General features: G+C 50.7%; 1 protein-coding gene across 1 annotated transcript; it reads left to right on the forward strand.

Annotated features, from left to right (window-relative positions):
- Positions 1-1,083: 1,083 nt before the first annotated feature.
- Positions 1,084-8,988, forward strand: LOC120644898 (disease resistance protein PIK6-NP-like). Its single transcript, XM_039921640.1, has 3 exons — positions 1,084-1,634; positions 2,613-3,056; positions 6,478-8,988. The coding sequence occupies exons 1-3, from the start codon at positions 1,222-1,224 to the stop codon at positions 8,708-8,710; spliced, it is 3,090 nt and encodes a 1,029-aa protein (XP_039777574.1). The 5' UTR covers positions 1,084-1,221; the 3' UTR covers positions 8,711-8,988.
- Positions 8,989-22,291: the final 13,303 nt, after the last annotated feature.

Raw genomic sequence — 22,291 nt, forward strand, 5'->3', positions numbered from 1 at the left:
CCCAAAATTAAACCCGCTCACAAGTGCTAGTTCTTTCCCAAAGGCCAAAGCAAGGAATTCCACTGCCATGAGAGAGTGCATCACCAAAGAGTTGCTGAGGGAATTAAGAAGTAATCCCTCCTTACCCAAAATACCTGACGTCCTGGGCGTGGTATTCGTTTTCGCAAAACTTGACGTTGTGGCTGCGCTACCCCGTCCGTGGACGTGTTTGCCCCTGGAGTCTGTTCGGCTCCCTTCCTTAATTTCTTTGTTAATCGCGCCAGCAGCAAAAATTTTTGCAGCCGCCAGGATTTGAAATCGGCTCGCCACTCTCATTCCTCCGCTCATGCTCACTAGCCAGTTGGGCTTGGTTTACTTTCTCGTACAGAGAGCAACCGTAACCATATTTATAAGGAGGAGATGGAAAACTAACCCCAATTGTGGGTATGGAGGGAGTACATCAACGACAAGGCACTTTATTCCAGTCCCATGGCAGGAGAGTACATCACCAAATAGTTGCGAGGAAAGTAAACTGGAGTACAACCACGACATGATGGGTCTTTATTCCATTCCTGCATCTGCTTCTTCTCTTTCTTTGCAAGAAAGCTAGCCACGCCATCCTCATTTGTATCCGTATCCTGCGATCCAAGCTAGCTTCCGCAAACAGGAAAAACTACTACTAGTACCAGGGGAAGAGATCAGCAGAAGCACATTAATTTTGCGTCCATGTAGCAACCAATAACCTGACCCACCAACTTGAATCTCATCTCAACAGCCGACACCACTGGATCGAGGTGACGATGGACCTCGTCGTTGGCCCAAAACCCGCTCACAAGTGCAATTCCTTCCCCAAAGGAAGGAATTCCACTGCCATGAGAAAGTGCATCACCAAAGAGTGTTGCGATGAAATTAAGAAGTACATCCACAAAGCACTTTATTCCAGTCCAATGCCAGAGTACATGACCAAATAGTTGTGAGGAAAGTGGGTCTTTATTCCATTCTTCCAGCATCGGATTGCATTCTCTCTTTCTTTGCCAGAAAGCCACGCAATCCTCATTTGTATCCGTATCCTGCGATATCTAAGCTTCCGCAAACAGGCAAAACTACTAGTACAAGGAGAAGAAGAAAGAGATCAGCAGAAGCACACATTAGTTTTGTGTCCATGTAGACAACCAAAAAACTGACCCACCAGCTTGCATCTCACCTCCACGACTGACACCACTGCACTGGGTTGAGGCGACGATGGACCTCGTCGTCGGTGCCTCCAATGACGCTGTGAGTTCCCTAGTGAACAAGCTTGGGAGTCTCCTGGCCCAGGAGTACACACTGATCGGAGGCGTCAGCGATGACATCCAGTACATCAACGACGAGTTGGCCAGCATGCAGGCCTTCCTCAACAGGCTCAAGCAGGAGGCCAAGCACGACGAGCAGCGGCAGGACTGGATGAAGCAGGTGCGGGAGGTCGCCTACGACATCGAGGATTGCGTCGACAATGCCGGCTACCGCCTCAGCCGCGAGCCCCGTGGGAGCGGCAAGCTGGCCTCCCTCAGACGGGCCTGGTATCTCCTCACCACGCTGCATGCACGACACTGCATCGCCACCGACATCGGCAACCTCAAGGCTCGAGCGCAGCACGTCAGCGAGCGGCGCACGAGGTACCAACGAAAAAGATCATCTTCTCAAATTTCATGTAATATGCATGGCTATTTAATGAGCTAAATTTGTGATATCTTATCTTATATCTTTATTGTTATATCTTATTGTTACTAATTGAAGCCTACATGTTAATCCTCACGAGACACACTAGAAAGAATAAATAATACTCCCTCCATACCCATAATAATTGATGTTTTGGACAAGGTTTGAGTCAAACCTTGGGAATATAAATCATGAATAACTCTCAAGTTGTTGAGTTTGAAAATGTAAAAATTATATGAATAGATTTATTTTGAAAAATACTTTTATGAAAGTATACATATATCACTTTTTGATAAATATTTTTAGAGAAATAAGAAATCAAAGTTGTGTTTTGGAGACCGTGTCGCTGTCTTAAATGTCAATTATTTTGAGTATAGAGGGAGTACAATTTCTTGTAAAAATATAAACATCCAACCATCGATCTGGTAGTTAATCCTCAAGATTTCTAATAAATCACTCACATCTACTATTACAAAAATATTTTAATGTAGTCCCCTAAATATATATTTAAATTACCTAGATCTGTCATTGAAAGAATAACCTAAAGTAACCTCCTAGTCTTCATCTTAATTACCCACATTCGTAATTAAAAAATAACTTAAATATCCCTCTAAATACGTGTGGAGATGTTATTGGACGTGTAAATACTATGAATGTAGATAAAAAGTGTGTAGACTGATGACTAACTAAATCTAACATAACCTATATAGATCAGTACATGTCTTAATGTGTATTGTGTTGACATCTAAAGTGCATAGGCTAATGACTAAATAAATATACAAAATTGTGATGTATGATGGAGCATATGCAGTTTCTAGTGAAATCGATATTCCTTTTGAAAAATAATGTTTCCAAAATTCAAGTTGACTTATTGAAATTTTGCATTTATTTTGTGGTCCAATTAAATTTAGTGACCAAAATGTTTTACCCAAAAGGTATGGAGTTGAGAACCTGGCACGAGACATCGCTTCAGAGGGAGAAAATAACCCCATTGATTGCTCACCGCCTCATCCTCAACTCATCGGCACTGTGGCACCTGTGGGCATCGAGGGTGCCAAGGTGGAGCTCGAGCCATGGTTCTTGGAGGTGAAGCAACAGAGCACCAGTGATCAGCCTAAGTTCCTCGCCATTGTCGGGTTTGGTGGCCTCGGCAAGACTACCCTTGCCATGGCCTTGTACCGCGCATTTGGAGATGAGTTTGATTGCAGGGCATCCGTTCTAGCATCGCAGAAGTTCCATCTCCCAATGGTTCTGAGAAGTCTTATCAAGCAGTTTCATGACCAGCAGGCCGTTGCTGCCATGAATGACATCGAAGGAATCGAGGAAATGGGACTCGAAGCGCTCAAAAACCAGCTCGCCCGTCAACTAGAAGATAAGAGGTACTGTACTGGACTTCGAGCATTATATTTTTCCTGTTAGTGCATGGTTGCGGTGCACTGTCGTGCTCAGATGCTCTTTGATATCTACTAACTCTGTTCCATAGAGAATGCAACGCTAGCATTTTTCAGATGGAACCTTACTCAATTTTGTTTTGTTTAACAAGCTTTGGAAAACATTAGTGATTTTTGGTTTGGCTAAAAGCAACTTAATGTGCATGAGCAAAATGAATCACAGAAACAATTTCGTTAACTCAGACCGAGAAACATGCATGCCATCAAATTAAGACAAATTAATGTGTATGTGCTAACCACAAAATTGTACTCTTTATAGGACATTTTTTGAATGCCAAGATTCTATTCTTCGGGGTGGAGGTAGCGGTGGGCTAGAGAATATTTGTCAAATTTGTTAGGGTATATTATTAGGCATCCACTAATAATGTAAGTTTGGGATTGATTGTAATTCCATGATAATCTTGCTTATCTCTAGGAGATACCACTTTCCTTCTGGGACATGTACCCCTATACAAACAGCTCATTGGGCTCAAGCAATACATCTCGACCAATTATATACTCCCATATGGTCACTATGTAGGAAAAGGTCTATAGTGACGGGCGTCATCTTCCTAAGGTGATGGGCATCGCGCCCATCACTCTTTCATCGTCACTGTTTAGAACAGAAGGGTGACGGCTATTTGCCCGTCACCTATGTGACAAAAAGGTGGCAGATATCAGTAGACAACCATCACCTTTCTTGGTGACTAGGCCCCCCGTGTGAGGTCTTCGACCATCACCTTTGTTTACTCCAGGAGATGGGCCTTTAATAAAACCCGTCACCTATCAGTATGTAGAAGGTGACGGGCTTCAGTTTAGCACTGTCACCTTTTTCGGTGACCAGGCCCCTCCTATGAGGTCTACGACCGTCACCTTTGTCCAACACATGTGACGGTTAGCTCACGACGCCCGTCACCTACGATTCTAGATAAGTGACGGGTTGTGCTTTACTGCGCCGTCCCCTGGTGAGTATATAGAAGTGACGGGTTTGGTTGTTGCCCGTCACCTTAGAACCTGACTCCTGCAAGCTCATATTTGTTTCCTGGCTGCATCCTAGAGCACAGCTAGGATTTGGCAGATTTCTTGTTGATCCAGCAAATACACAGAATAGAACTCAATTGATATCTCACAAAGCTTACATAAGAAACAACCACCAACTGTACATGACAAACTATATATTGTATCTCTGCACTACAAATTAACAGTACACATACAAGTACCATAGGTTAAGCGCATTACAAGACTCGATGACGCGCAAAGTAGAGGCCGTCACCTTCGCTGCTTCAGTCTTGACCCGTCACCTTTGAAAGTACTTTAGGTGACGGGCCAGGAATGTAGCCCATCACTTCAACTCTAGGTGACGGGCTTCTCCAGGACCCGTCACCTATCCTCTTTGAAAGGTGACAAGCCACGTTTCTGGCGAGGCCTCAAACTAGTCCGAGGTGACGCGCGAATATAAAGCCTGTCACCTCTACTTATGGGGTGACGGGTAACAACAGGTCACCTTTATGCGCGTCACTATAGGCCGTTTCTTACGTAGTGGGTATTCATGAGTTTATGTCATGATACTAGGCCACGAACCCTAATCTTCCGCGGCCTGTTGCACCTCTCTCATGCGTAATCCATCGACCATCCACGCATGCCCACAAGAATATCACCCAGGAGGATCTCCACTTGGAGCAGTGTTAGTCGTAGCCACGTCTTATCCATGGTACTCACAATTGTGTCCTCTGCATCAACATTCTCCCTCAATGACTGCCTCAACGCATCACCATCACGGTGACTCGACCTTGCACCTAGCCATCTCCATTACAGCACAAAAAGAGCTACCATATGTTTGAGCAAACTTGCCTTTTTTCTTTCTAGACACAACATCTTGTTGTGGTACTGATTATTATTAATTGGTTGTAGTCTTCTGATAACCTTTCTTTTTCTCTACTAGAGGCTACTTGGCTTGTCATCCACACCCCTCTCAGGCGCCTCGAGCCACCCGGTGCTATCGATCCCCAGCCTCCTCCCCACATCTCACCTGAGCCAGCTGCCAGAAGCATACCCAAGGGCGATGACGGTGGTAGCAAGGCGTCCCTTTCCCCTACCCCTTTCCCATCCTCTTGCTTCATGTGATCTTCGAGATTGCAATTTGTACGCCCCAATTTTCTATGGCAGTGGTGTCATTGCATCTGTTGTGGTGGTGGCTAGATATTCTATCCCCACAATCGGATCTATTCACTCCTTATCCATGCTGGCTTTCCCTTGTTGTCCATGGTAGCTTGATTTGCATGGTTCAATGCTGCTGGTGACCCTGTCCTCTGGCCACTGTTGATATGTGTCCTAGATGCCAGGCTATGCGTGGTGACCATTATTGAGTATCATGGTACCACACGGGAGGTAGGGCCTGCATGACGATGGGTTGTCCTCCTAGGATGGCGGACATGCACTGACTACTGCCAGTGGCCAAATGATGGGCCAACATGATTTTAACAGGTTCAATGGCTTGCATCATCGATATTGGTGTGGTAGGGGCCTAGGGGTGAATTTGTGTGTCCCTTGGCAAGATCCAAACAATCCCGGTGGCAGCACTATCATTGGATGGGATGGCCACCTCTACCAGATCCATGCAACATGTTGTGGCCAACTCTACCAAGCTGCGATATTGCACTGTTGCAGTGTGACGACACAAGGGATACTATATGTTTGGGGAGCAAAGTATTTGGGTTGGCTTTGGACATTTTGGCCAGAATAGATGAAGAAGCAATAATAGACATTGCTTTACTTCCTTTTATCTGTGTGCTCTTTTTCCTATTTATTTATTATCAGCTATTGAGCTGAAATCATTGTAAGAATTTGGCTGTGTTTAGTCGTCGAGGCCGGATATTTTTCTACTCCCTCCATTCCAAATTATAATTTGTTTGACTTTTTCTGACACTAAGTTTGACCACTCATTTTATTCAAAAAATTTATGTAAACCTAGCCAAATTTAATTCATTCTTGAAGAACTTGTATTAATAAAGTAAGCCACAATAAAATAAGTGATATTTTTCTCAAATTTTTGAATAAGATGACAGGTCAAACTTGGAGTCATAAAAGTCAAATAAATTATAATTTGGAAACAGAGGGAGTATTTTCTAAAAAGCTTTTGCACATTTAATGTGTTTTTGCTGTTGATGTTAATAAAGATGCTTCCAGCTAACAACCACATCAAAAATAATAAGAAATGAACAAGCGCTTCTAAAAATCCACTGCAAAAACCAAGCATGTCATCCTCCATCGGAGTATTACATCGTTATAAATAAGTACTTTTTGTAAAAGATCTTGCGGTATATTAGCCCCTTTGGAATACTGACTCAGTTTTGCATAATGCTTGTAACAGGTATCACATCTTGATAGATGACATATGGTCTGTATCAGCATGGGAAAGCATTAGGGATTCTTTCCCAAAAAGCAAGAAGGGTAGTAGCATAGTGGTGACTACTAGGTTCAAATCTGTAGCTGAAGCCTGCCGCCGTCAACAAGGCCGCGTCTATGAGCTCAAGCCACTCCATGATGATAACTCCTACAAGCTCTTCCGCCAAATCATCTCAAGCGCCCCTAATGTTCCCACTAAAGGTGCAAAAACTCTCCTGAAGAAATGTGGAGGTTTGCCTTTGGCCATAATTTTAGTAGCTGGGCTCGTGGCTAGTAAATTGAGATCAGAGTCAAACAGAATCCGTGTAGAAGATCACCATGTGGCTGAAGAGAACAAGGACGTAGGTGATGAGTTGAAGAATAATAAGGATCAAGAAGGAGATGATGTTACTGAAGGTTTGGACAAGGCTGCAGTAGTTGAAGAGTTTGAGAAGAATAAGCCCCAAGCGGGCAATGATAATAGTAAGAAGTTGGAGAACTTCTTGGCCCAAGTGAGCAATGATTTAGGTGACGAATTGAAGAAAAATCTCTCAACAGAAGGCGTCACACACATAGTGCACCACTGCTATTACCAATTGCCTGCTGACCTTAAGACCTGCTTGTTGTATCTGAGCATGTTTCCCAAGGGTTGTTTGATCAGCAGGAAACGTCTAATCAGAAGATGGATTGCTGAAGGGTTCATCGCTGAAAAGCATGGGAAGATGGTTGAGGAGATCGCTGAGGATTGCTTCAATGAACTCATTAGTAGGAACCTAATTCGGGTAGTCAACAGCAGCAGCAATGGCAAGGTGAAGATTTGCCAGGTCCATGACATGGTCCTCGAGTACATTGTTGTCAAGTCAAGCGATGAGAATTTCATCACAGTGGTTGGAGGCCACTGGCATACACCGTTTCCATCCTACAAGGTGCGTCGACTGTCTATCCAAAAGAGTGATAGGCAGGAGAAGGAAACAGTGGAGAGGATGAAGCTGTCACATGTCCGGTCTTTAACAGCATTGGGGAGTTTCAAAGCTCTTCATTCTACTCTATCCAAGTTTCAGATACTGCAGGTGCTGGATCTTGAAAGTTGCAAGGATTTGTCACTGATGAATCAGCTTGAGGAAATATGTGATATGCATCAGCTGAAGTACCTAAGCCTGAGAAAGACAGACATTAAGAGAGTCCCAAAGGAGATAGGTAGGCTTGAATATCTTCAAGTACTTGACATAAGGGACACAAAAATCTCGCAGTTGCCTCCCTCTGTTGAGAAGCTACAACATATGGCGCATCTACTTGCTGGCAGCAAGAGCAAGAGGATGGGGCTGACTTTAACTGAAGGGATCACAAAGATGATGGCTCTGCAAACACTATCTGGGGTTGAGATTCGGGGAAGCTCTGTTGATGCAGCCAGGGTAGGATCCACTAATGAAGAAGCTAAGAAATATCCCCGATGCAAGGCGGCTAGTACAGGATCGGCTAAGGGACTGCGTGCCTTGGAGAACCTCACGAACCTGAAGAAGCTAACTGTTTACAGACTTCTAGCCTTTACTGAGAAGGATAATATTCTACTGTTATCTGCCATTGAGCACCTGAGCAGCTGCACCCTCAAGTTTCTTGCTATTGATGATGATTTCACCGGATTTCTTGACAGCTCGCTCAGTACTTCACAAGCGCCGCCGGAGCACTTGAACACTCTTGGGCTCTCCGGCAAGTTGTCCCGAGTGCCCGACTGGATCAGCCGTCTCCACAACCTTGAGAAGCTAACTCTATCCTTAACTTCACTCACAGAAAGTACCTTGTCAACCCTTGGGGGGCTGCCTGAGCTATTCTCTCTCATTTTTATATTGGATAATTCTGCAAAGAAGTATCCAAGTGTTATGAAGATTTTGAGTAAGAATGCGATGGAGTCAGAAGGAATGATCTTTGTGCAACCTGGAGGATTTGATAGACTTAAACTACTGCGCTTTGTGACACCGGTGCTGCCACCTCTGAGCTTTCTGGAAGGAGCAATGCCAAAGGTTGAGAGTCTTGAGTTGAAGTTCATAATGGCGGAGGGCATCTATGGCCTGGAAAACCTTGCGAGTCTCCGACAGGTGCTCCTGACAGTCAGCAGTCAAGCGCCTGAAGTTGCAAAGGTGAAGGTATCTCAGATCAAGGCATTAGCAAGCAAGAATCCGAAGCAACCTAGCATGATCGTCGACGAGTACAATGACTTATAAGAGAAATATAGACACATTTTCAAAGCGATGTGAACACGTCAGAACTGCATAGTCCACTTCGGTGCATCTGCCCCAGTAGATGTATCTCTCCTTTTTCATAAGTTGTTTGTTTGATTCAATATCAAGTGAGTTCATTGTACCCTGTTCATTCTTTATCATCCCGTAGCGTGTGTGGCCGTGTAATTGCTGTATCAAGTTTACTTTATCCCAATAAAATTTGTATGTTGCATGCTCATGAAAAATATGTTTAATCTATAACTAAATTACTCTGGTAGGTTTATAAAATTCTGAATTATAGTTCCAGCAGTATGTTCTACATAGAGATGTCGGTGAATTTCTTGTATGTCCTGTAAGTATTTAAGCCCAACCGAAAACTTTGAGGTTTGAAATATATAGGCATTTTATAATCAGCTGAATACGCAAGAATTTCTAGGAACAATATATATAGCAGATATTAACATTCTGGAACCTTAACTTAAAATTCTAAAAAATCATAGCTAGTAGTATTTTCCTTTTGAGAGTTTCATTTTAGAATTTTTTTTGTCTCCGTTTGATTGGGGACTCGAGATATGCTAGCCATTTGAAAAGTTGTAGACAAAATTCATAGAAATATATATTCCTATGCCGAAGAAAAAAAATCTTGCCTTTGCCGGTAGCGAGATAGGTACATCTCTTCGTGTATTTGAACAACTACCGTTCATCACCTCCCCGCTAACTGGAGTACTGTCCAACCATGTCGTCGCCCTCAACTACCAAACAGAAGCAATGCCATCCATCATGCTAACGCCCTCTTCTGCCGCCATACGCCACCGTGAACACCCTCATCAACAATCCTGGACTTGGTTCCCACATACCTAGACATTCACCACCACCCCCAACTAACCGGCCGGCGACCACCACGCACTACCGATCTTTGTCACAACATAGCAGTGATGCCACTACGACCACCGCTGCTGCTCACTGCTGGTCCCTAGAACGGCCATGTCCAATGTGCCAAGCCTCCACCTCCAGCACGCGCAGATGCCCACGCTCTAGGGAGCCCCTTGGTCGCGTTGCCGTTGGCTAAGCTGCGGTTAAACCCATGCCCATACCCGTAATTATCCATCCCCATATTACTGATCCCTAAATATAAGGGTAATTATCCAATAGATGTGGGTATACCCAATGGATAAAAGAAGGCTAAGCACTCCGCCGGCTAGCCGCAAAGGGAGGGCTCCCCCACCACTCTATCGCTGTGGAGCTTGTAATCGATATGCCAAAGCCAATTAATCAAAAACAGAGTACAACACAGGGTTCAATCAGCGAGCTCACGATGCTGCTCTGCTTCTTCATCACTCGTATCACAGAGCAGCAAAGCAGAGCATCAGAGAGGTATGAGCATCAAGCAACGCTAGCTAGTGCATGCCATCAGGCAGGCGTGACCGCGTGAGTAATCAAGCAACAAGGAAGGAAGGAGGAGTGCGCGGCGGGGGGCGCTGTCTTGATGGCGGCGATGGCGACAAGGCCCCGGTACGTGACGGCGCTGGTGGCGCCGTGGACGAGGCGCGCAACGAGGAGCGCGAGGAGCAGCGCGGCGATGAGCGCCAGCGGCTTGTAGCGCGCGAGGCAGCTGTCCAGGCGCAGCGCTAGCTCCGCCACCGTCTCCATGGCCGTCGTCGCCGCCGCTCGCGGCGCTCGGATTCGATCAGATTGGCGTGGTATCCCGGGAAACAGGTAAAATGGATATTATCCTCGCATACCCTACCCGTATCCGCACTGAAACGGGTAATCCATACCCTCCCCAAACAGTATGGGTATGGATGGTGGATATCCATTGGCATCTTGACCCCTTGGCCAGGCTAAATGCCCCCCGAGACCACAAACAAGCTCCACCTAGAGCAGATCTTCGAGAAATAGGCAGCCCGATGCCACCACAATACCACTAGCGCATGCTGATGATGCTGATATAATCACCGCTGGCCATGGCACTACAGTGATTCCATACATGTCCAGACCGGAGGCACAGAGCCGCAAGCAGGAAAAGGCGTTGTTGTCCAAGAGCGTCGCCACCGCCACGAACCCCGCAGCCCTCGCAAGAGATGACAGGCTATGACGAGACGACAAGCGCCGACAAGGTCCAGCACGCCGCTGGACACCGCTACTCGCCACCAGGGTGGAGCTACAGGGTATGCAGAGTGGGCCATGACATACCCAATACATAGGGCAAAAAAAACACTTCAGCTTCTCCACTTGCGTGAATGGCGCGTGAAATTTTTTTATACTCCGGCCATAGACGTAACTCTCAGTCAGTTCCATTGCAATATACATGCATCCGGGGAGCACTGCTCGAGAGAGATCACGATGCTCTGATCATAGTTTGCCATAGGGACACCCTCATCATCGAACAGGGCATCATGTGCCAACTTGATTCATGAGCCGTCAGCGCTCCTTATTTGTATTCTTTGAGAATTAATCATCAATCATGCTAATGCGCCTACACCTTACATTTTATGTTTGAACTGCCGTACATATGTGTGTAACTTTCTTTCATGCACAACTTCTACTTAATATGTTTGAACTTGCTCACTTAGTTTTAAAATTTATTGGTATTTATTTTATTCTTATATAACAAATTTCTCTGTAAATTTTAAAATTGTTTGCCGAATTATATATAGATCATACCATTTATATATGTGTGTTATATCAGATTTTATATCAAAAATTGTCATGGCATATCATTTTGGAAAGGGTAATTTGTCTACAGGACACTCTCAAAATGTGATTTTGTGCGCTGCACACTCCACTCTTTGAATTAGTCTGCAGCACACCTTGAAATTGTATTTTTGTGCGCTGCACATTGCCGCCCTTAAACAATTTTTTTTCAATCTATGAGTGAGAGAAGACCAAATAAAAGGACCAAAATACCCCCCCTGAGCCTTATCTCCTCACCCTTATCTCCGCATGTTCTCCCCGTCCTGGACCTCCACCACCGAGAACCTGTACCTCTGGTGCGGCGGCTGGCGCCCCACCGCCGCGCTCCACCTGCTCTACTCCAAGTCCGGGATGCAGCTCGAGCACCAGCTCCCCAACTTCCTCAACGGCGGCAGCCTCAAGGGGTGGTGGCGCTGCTCCGCCCCGCGCAGGCCGTGCACTTCCTCCTCGCCGCCGCCGCCGAGCTGCACCTCGCCGTGCACGACTTCGGGCTGCACCCCGCACGCGCGTCGGCGTCCCCGTCCTGCTACAGCACGCCCGTGGGCTCCCCGTCCAAGCCAGCGGCGGCGCCGTTCGGGGCTCCTCTGCTCGGCGCGAACTCGGAGCGCGCAGCGCGGCTCTCGTGCCTTGCGGCCTCCGGCGGGCAGAGGGGCCGCGGCCTCTCGGGTGAACGGCCGGAGGCTCTGAACGATGGTGGCGTGGTCGCGGACCGGCCGGAGGCTCCGCGCGACGGCGGCGCGGTCGCGGCTTTGCGGGCGAACGGCCAGAGGCTCCGCGCGATGGCGGCGCTGTCACGGCCTCCTTGCGGGCGAATAGGCGGAGGCTCTGCGCGCCTGGTCGGCACGGCCGTGGGCGCGGACGCGCATGGTGTCGCGGACGGGCGGCGGTGTCGCGGACGCGCGTGGCGGGCGCATCAAGGGCGGCGGCCTCGCGGACACGAACGGGGCGCGAAGGCCAGCGCCGTCGCGGACACGCGCGGGAGTGCGCGCGAGCTCAGCGTGATGGCCTGCGGCATCCCGGATGGCCTACTCCCCCGACGCCGCCTACTCCTCCTCCGCCGCCGCATCCTGCTCCCCCGTCGGGCTCGACAAGGCCGCCATGTGCTCCGGCCACGCGGGCCGGCGCGGCGCGGCTCCCTCCGCCGGCGCGCGCGAGGCCACGCCGGGGCTCCCTCCGTCGGCATCCGCGAGGCCGCGGCGGGGCTCCCGCAGTGCAGCCCGGCGGAGGAGGCCTCCCGCGGCGGAGCCCTCTCTTCCACGCGGCCATCATGCTTGGCTCCGGCGCGGCTCCCCTCCATCCTCCTCGCTCGCGGCCCCCCTCTCTCCCTCTCTTCTCCGGCCTCGCCCGACGGCGCAGCGGACGGAGCGGCGGCCGGACCACGGCGCATAGCAGGGCAGCACCGGAGCGGAGCGGAGCTGGCGCGCGCGAGGGAGACGACAGGCCGCACCAAGGGCACTTTAGTCCTTTCACAGTTCCCTCTCTCCTATCCAGTTAGAAAATATAATTTTTAATAGGAAGGATGTGCTGGATACAAATTTGTGTTTTCACGGTGTGTTCCAAACTAATTTGAAGAGTGGGATGTGCTGCCCACAAAATCACGTTTTGGTGGTGTTCTGTAGACAAAAAAACCCTTTTGGAAAATTCAAGATCCGCCGGACGCTAGATGCAGCGGACCGGGCTCCTGCCAGTTGGGTCAGAGGCTTCCCTTTCTTTGTGGAGACTAGAACGGCCAGGCTATGAACTCTAAAGCAAGCCTAACAGCTGCAGCGGGTCAGGGGCACTGTTGGAGGTAACCCGCGTGGCTGCAATTTAATTCATCGCAGAAGATGGTGCGGGAGCGCCGGTTCTTGTTTGGACCGTCAATTCGCAGAGGCCCAACTTGTTTCTCAAGCGCGTGAAGCGCACCGAACGTGTGAGTCGTGTTCTGGATGCGTATACCTTTTTTGTTGTACGAACGTATTTCACGATTGATTCAATTTTTCGAGTATGAAATAGAAGAAATGGTTCCAAAAAGAAAAAAACACTACCGGATTGATTCAGGGGATCGAGAGCAAAAAAAAAAAAGTTTATGATGAACAAAAAATAAAGTTGACTTGGAACAAATTAAGAAACAGTGAGGGACATAATAAAAGTAAGTTTATTCGAAAGAAATCAACTTTGTTGCAGTGGAACAAGAATTGTTTGTTGGCTCGAATAAAATTTGTTTGCAACAAATAAATGTAGTTGTAATCTTGGAACATATTTTGTAGTGTGTAGGACGACCAAACAAAAATATTTAATACAAACAAATCAACTTTGTTGCCGAGCAACATAAATAAAATGTTCGCACGTGGGTGCATAGAAAACACGAAAGAACAAGAACTAGGAAAATAATAGAAAATAAAATAGGAGGAAGAAATAGAAAATAAAATGAAGAAATAAAACAAATAAAGGAATAGAGGCCAGCCGAGCAGATAGACAGCAAACGGGTAGCTACGTAGGCCCGTAGCAGATGACTCAGGCAGCCAACCACGTACGTAGGCCGTAGTAGCAGACAAAAAACCAGCCCATTTAGCGCATCCACGCACTTGTGCGACTGCGATTAGGAAAAAGTCATTTCTGTCTTCCTTAATTTTGGACCGAATTCACTTTTCCTATCTAAATCACAAAACCGGTTATTTAGACTCCTCGAACTTCCGAAACCGTTCGTGCGACCTCCTTTGAGCGGTTTCAGGGTGACGTGGCAGCAATTTTCTCTTTTTCTTTTATATTTATTTTGTCTGAATCTTTGAAAAATCATATTAAATTATAAAAAATCATAAAATATAAAATCTAATTTTGTTAGACTCCACATAAGTAGATCTACGCAGTAAACATATTATATGGTATACTTTTGTATAAAGTTTTTGCTGTAATATTATATATATTTTTTTCTGTAATTAATTTATAGATACAGTTTCCGTTGTCTAATTATGGTAAAATTTTTATGGTGGGCTAATCATTATATGGTGGAGCTCTAGTAAAAATGTTATAATTATGGGATCATATATGACTGAGATATAGATTTATCTTCGGTCGGTAGCACCGGAAGAACCGACGCATGAGCATCGGTGCATCCGATGGTTGTCGGAAGAACCGACGCCATGACAGAAGGAAATCGAAGCCAAGTCAGCTTATAGGCACCGGATGAACCAATGGGTCAAAAAGGGGCATCAGTGCATTGGGCGTACTGTGTTCCAGAGACGATGCAAGTCGCGCAAGAGCCAAGTCTTCAGCACCGGTTGAACCGGTGAAGCATCGGTGCATACCATCGGTGTAATGACGTCAGCGCCCAGGAGAAGATCCTTAAGCACCGGATGAACCGGTGATGCATCGGTACAAAACATCGGTTCAACCGGTGGTCACTGTGTCAGCTGTCAGGAATTCAATGGCTACTTCGAGTTATAAGTGACCGGATGAACCGACGCTACCCCGCCAGAGGCATCGGTTCTTCCGGTGATACGCAGATTTTCAGCTGACCGTTGGAGCAACGGCTACAAGACTTGGTGGCCTATATATACGCCTCACCCCGGCCATTTGAAGATTGCTGGAGTTGCTGGACATCCCACACACATACCCAAGAACATCTCCAAGCCATACAAAAGCATCAAGATCATATCCTTAGCCCTTAGCACACTTTGAGAGTGTTGTGTAAAGGATTAGCTCTTAGTGAGTGAGATTGCAAGGCTTCAAGCCTTTGTGCTGTGGTTCATTAGCGAACCAAAACAAGATATTGGTGCGCCGGCACCTTGGAGCGTGAAGCTCGCCGGCAACGTCATCGACCCTCCGACTTGGTGTGGAGCGGCGACGACATCTTTGTGCGGGGGACGTGGAGACCCCCATCCTTTGTGGAGAAGCTCCTTAGTGGAACCCGGGGCCAAGGTGACTGTGATTGTGTTCACGGAAGAGACTTGGTGGCCGAGTAGCAATACTCTTAGTGAGTGCTACAACAACGTGGATGTAGGTGTGCCTTTGTGGCTAACCGAACCACGGGATAAACACCCGCGTCAAGAGTTTACTATCTCCTATCCCGCTCTTTAAGTTTCCGCATTTCATACTAGCAATTTGTGTGCCTTTACTTTCATAGAATAGTTTGTTGATAGCAAAGGCTATAGGTTGCTAAACTCTTTTGGGATAGGGGTTTCACATTAGAACAACTTAGTTGCACATCTAGATAGCATGTTTTAGTTTAAGTTTTGTACAAAACTAGTTGGAGCCATAGGTCTAAGTTTTTAGAGTGCCTAATTCACCCCCTCCCCTTCTTAGGCTAGAGCACCCGATCACTTTCAAGAAGGTTGTCTGTTTTTGTTTTTGAGAAAAAGGGTTGGATTTCATTAACATAACACATTTACAACCATCCCCCAAAATAGTGCACCCCTGACATTCAAGAGAATTACAGGTAAATCCACATCAGAAGCATCTTGCGATCCGCGCCGCCATCAACCACCATTGCCGTAGGCCAAGCTTTCTCCATCTCCCGCAATGAAGAACTGTGGATGAAACTCACGGCCAGAACCCGAATCGACGAAAAGATCTTCAACGCCCATCAGTAGCACACCATAAGTATGCCATTTGTTCAATGAACGTCCCGGGTAATCCTCACTCTCACCGGGCTCAGACACCAGTCGTCTCACCGGCAAAGTCCAGTCGGAGAGCAGCAAACCCACAAGGGAAATGATAGAACACCAGCCCCAACAGTGAAGCAGGTGGAGAACTGACCTCTCGAAGCTGTTCCAGATGACATCGCCATCGGAAACTGTCGTGGTGCTGCAAACCACAGCCGGGTGGCGGAAGGCACCCGCCCTAGCCCAGAGGGTGTGTACTCGGGGGTTAGCTAGTCTTAGTTCGATCTCACTCAAGAACACGATGAACACAGCAGGATTTAGAGTGGTTCGGGCCGCCGGAGCGTAATACCCTACATCCACTGTGTGTTGTATTGCCTTCCCACAAGCGTGAGGAGGTGCGAGAGCTTGAGTCTGTATTGTGGAGATGATGTGTGAACCTGTGTTCTAGCGGGCGTGCTCTCCCTTTTATATGTCCAAGGGGAGCACGTACACTGAGCGGGGCCCCGACATGTGGACCCGACGATGTATTATAAACTACACTTTGGCCTTCAATGGCTCAGATCCGGAGATCTTGTCGTCGGCTTCTGTGCGTAGTTTCTGACCAGGGATGGTCTTGAGTTGTCCTGTCAGAGTAGAGTCTAGCCTTTGCAGTCGCGCGTCGAGGTCACGATGAAGCGCCGAACTACTGACTCAGTCCACTGTAGCAGCGTGCACTGTTGCTTCAGTCAGTAGCTGGTCATCATGACTCGTCGCTCATGCGCGCAGCGCTGAGTCTTTAATGCTTGTCTCGGTATCTGGCGATCCACAGTGTGGACTGACAAAAGCTGCCTCGTGCCCAGAGGCAGCAGATCCCGCCTCAACCACTCGCACTTAATGCGGGTGGGTGAGGGAGTTTCCAGCGGAAGGCTGGCGCCCGCGCCCGCGTCTGCGTGACACGTGGCGGCTCCGGACCCCACCCGAGCAGCTTGCTGAGCCGAGAGCTCACGGGGGTCCGGATAGGCACGTGGAGGTCCCGGACCCGCCTGCGGGAGTCCGGATGGCACGTGGAAGTCCCGGACCCGCCTGCGGGAGTCCGGATGGCACGTGGAAGTCCCGGACCCGCCTGCGGGGGTCCGGGTCCGCGACCACAGGTGCTGAGCATTTCCACCTCTGGGACACGTGGTGACACCGGACCCGTCCCCAAACGGGAAGCGGGTCCGGGACCGTTGGTCCGGTGAGATGGAGTCGGAACCCAGGAGTCCGGCTGCTCAGCTCCTTAGGGCGTAGTTACGGATAACTACGCGAGTCTTGGCACAGTAGGAGTGGGTACCCCAGTTGTAGGGTACCGACAGTGGCCCCCGGGCCCGCCTCGGGAGAGGCAACGAACCCGCAGGTGGGGCCACTACTGTGAGCAACTTGGCTGCTTCTGGCACCCAGCGGTGCGCGCCGCAAGGGTCTTGCCCTGCATCGTCCATCCTTTGGGTCACCTGCTGCATCATCACGTTTGGACCTGCACATGACTCAAGGTAGATGCTTAGTAGCGTGCCCACGGGTCCCAAATCCTGTTGGCTGTAATCCTTTGAGATGGATAGCTAGGTTCAGTGAACGAAGCTCAAGGGGCCGGCCTTTAGGTTAAGAGAAAGTCCGGACCTCCAGGTTCCCAGTCCTAGGTACTACGGCACTCATTCACAGGAGGTGGTGCGTGCAGGCTTAGGGTACGGAACCAGGCTAAGCGGCTACACGGCTCCGGACCTCCCCGGAGAATGAGTGCGCTTCCCTGAACCTGCAGGTTCCCAGGGGTCCGAACCCCTCTCTTCCATGAGGGGTCTCGAGCTAAGTCACTAACTAGCCAACTCAATTCGGACCACAATCACCTCACAAGAGTAAGAAGCCACGTGGGGGTTAGCGCAACAGAATGCGTAAATTAAAATTGGAATGTAACATCCTTAGAGGCGAACTGAGAATAAACTTTTCCTTTATAACTAGATGTACATGAGATATGCGATGTAAGCCAGAACACGGGTTTATGAGGCCGGAGCTGTCCGGACCTCCGGGCCCCCAGTCTTAGGTACTACGGTACTCGCCCTAGGGAGGTAGAGCATGCAGGCTTAGGGTACGGAACCAGGCTAAGCGGCTACACGGCTCCGGACCTCCCCGGAGGGTGAGTACGCTTCCCTGAACCTGGTTCGCAGAGGTCCGGACCCCTCCACGGGGGAGGCTCACCGGACTGGACCACACGGAAGTACTACCTAGTTACAAAGGAAAATGTTTTATTCCCTGCTGGGCCTCTAAGGGTAGGACTTACAGAGATGTAGAGTCGGGGGTGCGACCGGAGTCGGCTTTCCGCCGGAGAGAGCCACCAGAGTCGGCTTAGTGCGACCGGAGTGGGCTTTCCGCCGGAGCGGGCTTGGTGCGACCGGAGTCGGCTTTCCGCCGGAGCGGGCTTGGTGCGACCGGAGTCGGCTTTCCGCCGGAGCGGGCTTGGTGCGACCGGAGTCGGCTTTCCGCCGGAGCGGGCTTGGTGCGACCGGAGTCGGCTTTCCGCCGGAGCGGGCTTCCTCTCATGAGTGAGGTATGCTGCGAGCTGGGATTTGTCGCTCCGCCGCTCGCAGCTTGTGAGGGGGCCCTTGACGGGCGCCCTGACTCTTGCCGACGTGCAGCGCGCGCCGCTGCCGACGGTGGCTGCTCCACGGGCACGGTTGCCCCTGGCGCAGGAAGGCGAGAGGCGTGTGGCGCGGATGACGCCACACCCTCCGTCATCTCCACGTCGTCGTGGTGGTGGGAGTGCTCAACCACCCGAGCCATGGAGATGGGCAAGAGATGAGCTAAAACTAGCTAAAGCCCCCCTACCTGGCGCGCCAAATGTCGTGGTGCTGCAAACCACGGCCGGGTGGCGGAAGGCACCCGCCCTAGCCCAGAGGGTGTGTACTCGGGGGGTAGCTAGTCTTAGATCGATCTCCCTTCAGAACACAAGAAACACAGCAGGATTTAGAGTGGTTCGGGCCGCCGGAGCGTAATACCCTACATCCACTGTGTGTTGTATTGCCTTCCCACGAGAGTGAGGAGGTGCGAGAGCTTGAGTCTGTCTGGATCTGTCCCTCTACGGTCTAGCGGGCGTGCTCTCCCTTTTATATGTCCAAGGGGAGCACGTACACTGAGCGGGGCCCCGACATGTGGACCCGGCGATGTATTATAAACTACATTTTGGCCTTCAATGCCTCAGATCCGGAGATCTTGTCGTCGGCCTCCGTGCGTAGCTTCTGACCAGGGATGGTCTTGAGCTGTCCTGTCAGAGTAGAGTCCAGCCTCTGCAGCCGCGCGTCGAGGTCATGATGAAGCGCCGAACTACTGACTCAGTCCACTGTAGCAGCGTGCACTGTTGCTCCAGTCAGTAGCTGGTCATCATGACTCGTCGCCCATGGGCGCGGCGCTGCGTCTTTAGTGCTTGCATTGGTAACTGACGAGCCGCCTCGGTAACTGGCGATCCACAGTGTGGACTGACAAAAGCTGCCCCGTGCCCAGCGGCAGCAGAGCCTGCCTCAACCACTCGCACTTAATGCGGGTGGGTGAGGGAGCTTCCAGCGGAAGGCTTGCGCCCGCGCCCGCGTCTGCGCGACACGTGGTGGCTCCGGACCCCTCCCGAGTAGCTAGCTGAGCCGAGAGCTCACGGGGGGTCCGGATGGCACGTGGAGGTCCCGGACCCACCTGCGGGAGTCCGGATGGCACGTGGAGGTCCCGGACCCACCTGCGGGAGTCCGGATGGCACGTGGAGGTCCCGGACCCACCTGCGGGGATCCGGGTCCGCGGCCACAGGTGCTGAGCATTTCCACCTCTGGGACACGTGGTGACACCGGACCCGTCCCCGAACGGGAAGCGGGTCCGGGACCGTTGGTCCGGTGAGATGGAGTCGGAACCCAGGAGTCCGGCTGCTCAGCTCCTTAGGGCGTAGTTACGGATAACTACGCGAGTCTTGGCACAGTAGGAGTGGGTACCCCAGTTGTAGGGTACCGACAGAGGCCCCCGGGCCCGCCTCGGGAGAGGCAACGAACCCGCAGGTGGGGCCACTACTGTGAGCAACTTGGCTGCTTCTGGCACCCAGCGGTGCGCGCCGCAAGGGTCTTGCCCTGCATCGTCCATCCTTTGGGTCACCTGCTGCATCATCACGTTTGGACCTGCACATGACTCAAGGTAGATGCTTAGTAGCGTGCCCACGGGTCCCAAATCCTGTTGGCTGTAATCCTTTGAGATGGATAGCTAGGTTCAGTGAACGAAGCTCAAGGGGCCGGCCTTTAGGTTAAGAGAAAGTCCGGACCTCCAGGTTCCCAGTCCTAGGTACTACGGCACTCATTCACAGGAGGTGGTGCGTGCAGGCTTAGGGTACGGAACCAGGCTAAGCGGCTACACGGCTCCGGACCTCCCCGGAGAATGAGTGCGCTTCCCTGAACCTGCAGGTTCCCAGGGGTCCGAACCCCTCTCTTCCATGAGGGGTCTCGAGCTAAGTCACTAACTAGCCAACTCAATTCGGACCACAATCACCTCACAAGAGTAAGAAGCCACGTGGGGGTTAGCGCAACAGAATGCGTAAATTAAAATTGGAATGTAACATCCTTAGAGGCGAACTGAGAATAAACTTTTCCTTTATAACTAGATGTACATGAGATGTGCGATGTAAGCCAGAACACGGGTTTATGAGGCCGGAGCTGTCCGGACCTCCGGGCCCCCAGTCTTAGGTACTACGGTACTCGCCCTAGGGAGGTAGAGCATGCAGGCTTAGGGTACGGAACCAGGCTAAGCGGCTACACGGCTCCGGACCTCCCCGGAGGGTGAGTACGCTTCCCTGAACCTGGTTCGCAGAGGTCCGGACCCCTCCACGGGGGAGGCTCACCGGACTGGACCACACGGAAGTACTACCTAGTTACAAAGGAAAATGTTTTATTCCCTGCTGGGCCTCTAAGGGTAGGACTTACAGAGATGTAGAGTCGGGGGTGCGACCGGAGTCGGCTTTCCGCCGGAGAGAGCCACCAGAGTCGGCTTAGTGCGACCGGAGTGGGCTTTCCGCCGGAGCGGGCTTGGTGCGACCGGAGTCGGCTTTCCGCCGGAGCGGGCTTGGTGCGACCGGAGTCGGCTTTCCGCCGGAGCGGGCTTGGTGCGACCGGAGTCGGCTTTCCGCCGGAGCGGGCTTGGTGCGACCGGAGTCGGCTTTCCGCCGGAGCGGGCTTCCTCTCATGAGTGAGGTATGCTGCGAGCTGGGATTTGTCGCTCCGCCGCTCGCAGCTTGTGAGGGGGCCCTTGACGGGCGCCCTGACTCTTGCCGACGTGCAGCGCGCGCCGCTGCCGACGGTGGCTGCTCCACGGGCACGGTTGCCCCTGGCGCAGGAAGGCGAGAGGCGTGTGGCGCGGATGACGCCACACCCTCCGTCATCTCCACGTCGTCGTGGTGGTGGGAGTGCTCAACCACCCGAGCCATGGAGATGGGCAAGAGATGAGCTAAAACTAGCTAAAGCCCCCCTACCTGGCGCGCCAAATGTCGTGGTGCTGCAAACCACAGCCGGGTGGCGGAAGGCACCCGCCCTAGCCCAGAGGGTGTGTACTCGGGGGTTAGCTAGTCTTAGTTCGATCTCACTCAAGAACACGATGAACACAGCAGGATTTAGAGTGGTTCGGGCCGCCGGAGCGTAATACCCTACATCCACTGTGTGTTGTATTGCCTTCCCACAAGCGTGAGGAGGTGCGAGAGCTTGAGTCTGTATTGTGGAGATGATGTGTGAACCTGTGTTCTAGCGGGCGTGCTCTCCCTTTTATATGTCCAAGGGGAGCACGTACACTGAGCGGGGCCCCGACATGTGGACCCGACGATGTATTATAAACTACACTTTGGCCTTCAATGGCTCAGATCCGGAGATCTTGTCGTCGGCTTCTGTGCGTAGTTTCTGACCAGGGATGGTCTTGAGTTGTCCTGTCAGAGTAGAGTCTAGCCTTTGCAGTCGCGCGTCGAGGTCACGATGAAGCGCCGAACTACTGACTCAGTCCACTGTAGCAGCGTGCACTGTTGCTTCAGTCAGTAGCTGGTCATCATGACTCGTCGCTCATGCGCGCAGCGCTGAGTCTTTAATGCTTGTCTCGGTATCTGGCGATCCACAGTGTGGACTGACAAAAGCTGCCTCGTGCCCAGAGGCAGCAGATCCCGCCTCAACCACTCGCACTTAATGCGGGTGGGTGAGGGAGTTTCCAGCGGAAGGCTGGCGCCCGCGCCCGCGTCTGCGTGACACGTGGCGGCTCCGGACCCCACCCGAGCAGCTTGCTGAGCCGAGAGCTCACGGGGGTCCGG

The sequence above is a fragment of the Panicum virgatum genome, chromosome 8K, assembly GCF_016808335.1.
Source record: "Panicum virgatum strain AP13 chromosome 8K, P.virgatum_v5, whole genome shotgun sequence".
In the NCBI taxonomy this organism is placed as follows: Eukaryota; Viridiplantae; Streptophyta; class Magnoliopsida; order Poales; family Poaceae; genus Panicum; species Panicum virgatum.